General features: G+C 36.5%; 1 protein-coding gene across 1 annotated transcript; it reads right to left on the bottom strand.

The window, feature by feature from the left end:
• Positions 1–339: 339 nt before the first annotated feature.
• On the bottom strand, positions 340–7,602 carry LOC100667642 (sperm-associated acrosin inhibitor). Its single transcript, XM_010591648.2, has 6 exons — positions 7,488–7,602; positions 6,699–6,775; positions 5,491–5,525; positions 4,245–4,360; positions 3,282–3,316; positions 340–434 (listed from the first exon to the last, which is right to left on the bottom strand). The coding sequence occupies exons 2-6, from the start codon at positions 6,763–6,765 to the stop codon at positions 340–342; spliced, it is 348 nt and encodes a 115-aa protein (XP_010589950.2). The 5' UTR covers positions 6,766–6,775; positions 7,488–7,602.
• Positions 7,603–7,881: the final 279 nt, after the last annotated feature.

Below are 7,881 nucleotides of genomic sequence, written 5' to 3'. Positions count from 1 at the left end.
ATCCGAATAAGGTCATTAGTTCGGTTAATAGTAATGCACCATATCAATTTGCTGGTTTTGCTACCATAGAATGGTTATGCAGGGTGTTATCACTGGAAAAGATAGGTAAGGGGTCAAAAAGGAACTCACTGCACAATTTCAGCATCTTTTTATGAGTCTAAATTTATTTTGACATAATAAAATAGACAGATACATAGATGGATAGATGCACTTGAGTCAATTCCAACTCCTGGTGACCCTATGCACAACAGAATAAAATGTTGCTCAGTCCTGTGCCATCGTCCTGGTAGCTGGCATGTTTGAGTCCACTGCTGCGGTTATGGTGCTAATCCATCTCTCTCATTCACACTGGCCCTCTACTTCACCAAACACGATGTCCTTCTCCAGTGATTGATCCCTTCTGATGACATGTCCAAGTGTGTTGGACAATGTTACTTTGTGATTCATAAGTATAAAAAAAAAAAATAGTATACATTGGCTAATTTTCAGAAGTAAATCACCAGGTCTTTCTTTCTAGCCCATCTTAGTTTGGAATCTAAGCAGAACCCTGTCCACTACAGTCACCCTGCTGGTATTTGAAATACTGGTAGCATAACTTCTAACATCACAGCAACATGCAAGCCACCTAATTACAAAAAATTGGCAGACGTGTGGTGGATAAAATATACTAACACGACAGGCATCATCAGATCAGTGGTCCTGGGTGTTAGGGGAAGGAGAAAGAATTGACTAAAAAGCAGCACAAAGGATTTTGGATGTCTGAAGGAAATATCCTATATCTTGACTGTGGTGGTGTTTGCACAGTTGTGTAAGTTTGTCTATATTTATAGAACTATACACCTCTAAAACTTTAATTTTATTGTGTACAAATTCTACTTCGATAAACCTGAAAAATAATTTTAAAACGTCAGTTATATTCTCTAATAGTTGCACTTCCTACACTTAGTTCTGATGGTATATTACCTACATCTACTATGAGAAGCATTTATTTATTTATTTAAGCTTAGGGCCATAGGATTAATAAACTATTGGATTGCTGAGTTTTATTGAAATCTTAATGAGAATTTGACAACCCAATATTAAGGTTCCTCACAACTTAAAAATGTTGAATCCCCAAATGAAGGTTATGCTCTGAGCATTCTTAAAGTAGCATGTTTTTTTGTATCATTTTTTTGGTCCTTCAAAAAGTAGCAATTCATAACTGGTGGATTGAACGATTCCTATTACTGAGTGCAAAATGTTCATCAGAATAACAGAGTCATCTCCATTGGGATGTTTTCCCTTGGATCATGCTATGGAAGTCATCTCTGAACCAACTTAACTAAGTATAATCTTTACCATAAATGGTGGCATATTACATGCAGCCAAATGATGCTTTTATAGAATGTATTTTTTTAATAGGATGTGGGGCTTACAAGTGTAATGGTAAGGTATAAAACAAACAACACTCATTGACACATTCTGATAATTGCCATCCTGTACAAACTGAGAAAGAATGTCTTTCCCTAGATACATTTGGATAGATATTTGCCCAAGGCATCTTTTGAAGCAGGTGCGTGGTCTTTGGATAGATGCCCTGAAAGTAAATAAAGGCAAGAGGAAGTTTGATGATGATGGAGAGAAAAGTGCAAATGTGAGTTAGAAGCTAAGTACAGGGAAGTGGGACTTCCCCCAACCCCGTGGTCTTTGCTATTAGATACTTGCCTTAAGCTATCCATTACTCACAGGAATCTGGAATCCACAACCACCTAATACTCCATAATGTATAGTGGTTAACTCCTTTGAAACAACTTTGTTTCAATGTTCATTTTACCAAGCTTTTTCAGAGATTTCTATGAATATTTCCCTTAAAATACTTAGCACACTATACTTTTACATGGTTATTTTAAGATTGTAAACTCCTTGGGGAAACTCCAAATGATGTCATATGCACAGTTTATTCATTAGTACGTTTTGAATGAATGCAAAATATTGTTTTTGACAAGTATACTAGTTATGAGCAAATCAAGTGAAATGTATAGTTGTCTGATGAGAAGAGTTTGCAATAACTAAAACTACTTGAACACTACTTGTTTCATAGAGTTTGGTGTGCTAGCCCTAGTACATGAGAGTTTAGAGTGCAGCCTACAATAAGAGGTTTATAAAAAAGGAGGTACGTTCAAAATAGTCCAAGTATAAATTGGTTGACAAAGAACTATGTGATGGATGGTTGTGCATCCAGGCATCCTGAATTACTTGAGAGAGTTGCCAGTAATTATTATCTTCAGTTATTTTCCAAAGCTTAATAAATCCAGTGGTTTCGCTATATGTCAATCTGTAGACTGGAAGAGAAACTTCGGTATCTAATGTCACCGTTGGGAAGTGTTAGTTAGGTAAATTTAGGTTATTCTAGAAGTAAAACACTTTGAGATATCTGGCTGCTTTATTAATGTTAATTTTTTTTCTATTAAGATACTAAATGCATGTTTCTTATTAAAATGGATAAGACAGAAAGGTGGAAAGAAATATTTTAATTCTATCATCCTGAAGTAAGCAATTTTAATATTTGGGTGTATTCCAACCAAACCAAACCCATTGCCATTGAGTCGATTCTGACTCATAGCAACTTGGGTGTATTATCCTCTATTAGTTTTTCATTTTTTTTTCCTTAATTATGAGCAAAATGTGTATATACAACCTTCATATACTAACTAAAGTCAGCATTGCCTAACATATATGATTAATACATTAACCTGGGGAACTTAATGATATAATTTTGTCAGAAATAAAATTCCCATCTCCCTTTCCTGGAGGTCCTGATTCTTTAGGGTACAGAAGAGCTCAAGTATCTGTACGTTTGTTAAGTATGCAAGTAAAACATTACTAGGTCACCTTTAAAAATATTTATTTGTAGATACTGAAAGTATGCATGAGTCTCTCTCCGCTTGCCACCAAGGACAATATAGTAAAGATAAACATTAGTTAACATTGTATTGAGTGACCTGTTTATGATTTTAAATTGCATTAGATTTTATATTATCAAACATACAATTAGAATACTAGTTTATCATACCGTCATTGAATAATTAAACATAGAGTATAAAACCCTGAAATCACAGGATCTTAAAGTTAGAAAGAACATTGACAGACCAATATTCCATGATGTGTTTCATAGAAGGATTCACTTCATCATTTATGAATTTAAGGCCAATTGAGAAGACATTAATTTTTTTAACAAAACTACCAAAAATGGTATCACAATAAGAGGTGTATTGATAGCATCACCAAGATTCAGCATCTACCGTAAAAATCAAATTGAAATGCTTGACCACTTTCCCTGTAGAGAAAGAAAGAAGCAGAGAAAAGAGAAAATAAATTATTAAAAGAACACACTGAACTCCCTGGAAGTGCACAAAATGCTTTTCAATGAATATTGGAACTTCAAAGACAATGGCAAAGCTGTGCTTTACTTCTCTAAGCTGCTGGGACCCACCTGCTCCCCAGCCCTGCAGATGCCTCCTACCTTCATGAGACCATTTAACCCTTCCTACCTGATCAGACCTGAGCCAGCTTTGGAAACCACCCAGACATAAGAAAGGAGAGATTTAGGGATTGTCTTCTTTTTTCTCCAAAATCAGGTGCCAATTTAGGGATTAAATTTGCAAAGAGTTAATGAGAGGAAACAAACCTGTGAGAATAAAAGGGGATGGAGGCAGAAGCGTGGCTGAACCTTCAGATTGCAAACTCCCTCAGAGTGAAGGAGGCAGCAAGGGAGGCTGGGTGGAAGTGTCCTAGAATGTACTCTAAGAAAGGCTTGGAAGGTTGTCATGGAGGTCATGACACAAAGTCAACCATGGGAGGAGTGTCTGCCTAACATGAATGGGCCCATAGTGACGGATTCCACAGTACAGCAGTCAGGGTCTGCCCCCTGCAGCTGGAGGTGAGGAGGGCTATTCTCATGGCCATCACAGAGATCCACTCAGCGTCTGGAACTTACCAATTACTCCATATTGGTCACTAGCCGGCCGTTAGTAATTTATAATTAGTAAGTTATTCACACATTTACAGAGTACCTAGCATTGTTGTATTGATAGCACAAATACAAGAAAGTACTCTAAGAAATGAGAGCTGCATCAGTTACAGAGATGTTCTATTATTTTCTGTATGTACTGTGTCTAGGTTATCAACAATATGTATCTGGCTACCATTTTGTGATTTATTCTTCATTACTTTAGAAGAGCAAATATTTATTATTGTATTCTTACATCATTTCACTGCAGAAAACACATTTATTGCTGTAAGTCTGACGATTGGTTGCACAGATCGGGTCCATTTGTCTGGTGCAAAGATGTAGCTGATCTACGTATAGATCACAGTTTGGCTGTTACATGTAGAGAGGAAACATAGAATATATTAGAATTAACCTTTGAATGAAATGTTTCTCAGTCTTAACACAAAATATCATACTTCAAAACAGGATAAATATATTCGGTATGTAAGTTTAAATATGGACATCTAGCTACCGATAACCAACTTAAAACATGAAACTTTAGTGATATGTTTTTGAAAGCCAGTTATTACTTTAAAAAAAAAGGCCATATAACTGACTGACTGTGTTTTTATACTTTAGCTACCACCACCCACTTCTCTTACTAAGGTCATATCATACCACCAAAAATCATGAAATTAATTTTCTGTTTATTATCCTATTGTCTTTCTTAATAATCTCAGTACATATATAGACATAGACATAAATATGTGTAAGGTGTCTGGGTGGTGTAAACAGTTTATGCTTGACTACTCACCAAAGGTTGGTAGGTTGAACCCATGAAAGAAAAGCTGGTGATCTGTTTTCATAAAGAGTATGGCTAAGAAAACCCTATGGAACTCAGTTCTATTCTGTAACACATGGAGCCACCATGATATGGAATTGACTTCACTGAATAGGTGGGGGAATAGATATGTATACATATATATGTATGTGTGTATGTATGTGTGCATGTATCTTTATGTTTGTGTAAAAATATATAGATATAAATATAAAATCAAAAAACTTATTGACACTGAGTTGATTCTGACTCATAGTGACCCTATAGGACAGAGTAGAACTGCCCCATAGTGTTTCCAAGGAGTGGCTGGTGAATTCGAACTGTGGACTTTTTTGGTCAGCAGTCAAGGTCTTAAACACTGTGCCACCAGGGCTCCATATATAGATATAGATACATGTAATTTTTTTAAATGTTGGTAGTGTTAGAAATTTATATAAATAAGCAGTACTGTGTGAATTCTTAAATCATCTGCTTTTAAAACTCTTTGGGTCCTATATCGCTTCATATGTTTAAACTGTAGTTTTTTTTTTTTTTAATTCTACATCATGTACCACTATATGCATATATGAAAATTATAATTATTTTATCAACCTCTAAGTGAATACTTGCTGCTAAATTTACAACATACAAAACTTAAAAGTTTAACTTTTTTCAACTTCTAAATGAGTCAGTATTAACTTACCGGATGTCGGCGAAATGACCTTTGAAAGAAACTTTCTGCAAACAATTCACATAGGTAAAAGATAAAATTAGAAGAATTAGAAAAAAAAAATGCAGAGTCTCTGGTAGGATGTGTCTACATCACTTATTAGCGTAAGCTAATGTCAATTGTTTACTCAAGACTCTGCAAGTCATGAGATGAGCCTGTGAGGCAGTAACAAAACAATACAATCACAAAATAACTCCAAATCTAAAAACATTGCTTCATTCTCAAATTAATCACACTCCGTAAAAAATAATTTTTATGTTATACTTTTATTTCATTTTTATGGGTGAGACATTCTGGTCATAGAAGACAGTGACTTTCATTGTCAGTTAATATAAATATATTAACTAGAACGGAGTTAATCAATACTCCACTCTAATTATGTGACTCTGTGCACCTCACAGAGTCCCTGGGTGGAACAAATGGTTTGCACTCTACTACTAACCTAAGGTTGGTGTTTCGAACCCAACCAGCGATGCCACAGAAAAAAGTCTGGCAATCTTCTTCTGTAAAGATTACAACCAAGAACACCTATTCTGTAACACATGGGGTAGCCATGCATTGGAATCAACTTGACAGCAACGGATTTGGTTTGGCTTAGTCCAATGTCACACAGCTACTTAATTTTGAAATTCATGTACTACCTTCGCTTTAAGAATAATAACTTTGTTCTCAAAAGTATCAGTGAGTTCTGTCCCTAAAACCTTAACCTTAACTTTAGGGGATTTACAGGTGACAATGGGTCACTAGGAGTCAGAATTGACTCGATGGCAATGGGTTTTTTTTTTTTTTTTGGTTTAGAGGCGACAAGTCAGATTGTTGAGAAATACCAGATCTGGGAGAAATCATTCCTCCCCACACTTGGCATTTAACAGCCATGGAATCTGACTTCCAAAGAGGGCAAGAAAGAATTTAGGTACATTTCTTTAATTATTCGTGAACATAGAGCTAAGATCTACTGCCTATACCAGTCCATTGCTCTGTGTCCACCACTCCAATGTGGGATATGAAAAAAAGAATTCCACTGATGGAATTTTCAAAAGGCATCTGTAACATGTTCCCTTCATTTTACCAGTTCAAGGATTACTAACCCCATAAAACAAGTCCTTTCATTTCTAGCAGCTGTTTCCTGCATTTTCTAGAATATGTGAAATGTTTGACCTGGGACTAGAAAGTTTACTTACCAGAATAAAGAGGAAATGCCAACATAATGATGAAGAGAGCTTTGATCCATGATGAGCAGAAAGGCATTTTATCAGGTCTGTGGAAGAAATATTTCGGAATAACACATGGCACCCAGAAAAAAAAAAAAAAATTACATTACTGAATGAAAATTCCTGACTGGCAAAGACTTGCTCTAACCTCCTTGCTGTTGTTAGGTGCCGTCAAGTTTCTGAGTCATAGCCACCCCATGTACAACAGAAGGAAATGTTGCCCGTCTTGCACTATCCTCAAAATCATTGCTATGCTTGTGGTGATTGTTGCAGTCACCTTATTAATCCATCTTTTTGAGGGTTTTCTTCTCCTTTGCTGACCTTCTACTTTGTCAAGCGTAATATTCTTCTCTAGGGCTTGGTCCCTCCTTATGTCATGAGCAAAGCAAGCGAGATGAAGTCTTACCATCTTCCCTTCTAAGAAGCATTCTGACTGTACTCCTTTCCAAGACAAATCTAGCCCCCCAGATTCTTAATAAACACAGAATTCTCTTTTTCCTTTTCCAAATCCTCCCAATTCAACATAACAAAACATGTGGCCCCCATAGTTGAGAGGGAAACACCAGACAAAATAAGAAGCAGCATATTCGCACAATTTTGGGGTCAGCCCACAAGGAGCCTGGCAACATTTAAGGAAACATGCACATTTGTATCTCAGCTTTTTTTCTCAGAAAAGAGAAACAATTATTTCACGAAAGACAGCCTCCATAGCAATGCTACTCACCAGGGCTACCTTCCTAGATTTACCATTTGACCTACCTCACACAGAGAAAGATGCAGAGTCTGGTGGACAGGTCTGAGGCAGCCTGTCTTATTTACTTTTCCTCCTTAGCCACCTCCACCAGCTGAGGAGTCTCCTTTATTTATGTTAGTAAGGAGCTTGTTGGGGGTAAGGTAGATAGCCCAGATAAGACACAGAGACATTCTTTGTTCTTTCTGGAGCCTGTAAAGTAGCTCATGAGACATGCCTCAGAAAGAATCTTCAATAGATCTGTCCTCAGCAGGAGGCCTGGGACAATTTGACCTGATGAACCCAAAAGTATTAGAGGAGACTAGGTAACAGGAGTGATTATAGATTCTAAGATGGAGAAAATATGTGAAAACTTTCCAAGTAAGTGAGTAGGAAAGGACAAGAGAATCAAAGGAGAAAATG

The sequence above is a fragment of the Loxodonta africana genome, chromosome 2, assembly GCF_030014295.1.
Source record: "Loxodonta africana isolate mLoxAfr1 chromosome 2, mLoxAfr1.hap2, whole genome shotgun sequence".
NCBI classification, from domain to species: Eukaryota; Metazoa; Chordata; class Mammalia; order Proboscidea; family Elephantidae; genus Loxodonta; species Loxodonta africana.
The sequence above is the reverse complement of the archived record's forward strand: the minus strand, read 5'-3'. Positions and strand labels throughout refer to the sequence as shown.

Excerpts from the sequence above, each read along its gene's own strand:
- LOC100667642 (XM_010591648.2), bottom strand. The coding sequence starts at position 6,765 with ATGCCTTTCTGCTCATCATGGATCAAAGCTCTCTTCATCATTATGTTG. Across the intron at positions 3,317-4,244 it reads GTTTTCTGCAGTGAAATGAT|GGAAAGTGGTCAAGCATTTC; the intron begins GTAAGAATACAA and ends CTTTCTCTACAG. Across the intron at positions 435-3,281 it reads ATTTCAATTTGATTTTTACG|TAACATTGTCCAACACACTT; the intron begins GTAGATGCTGAA and ends TGAATCACAAAG.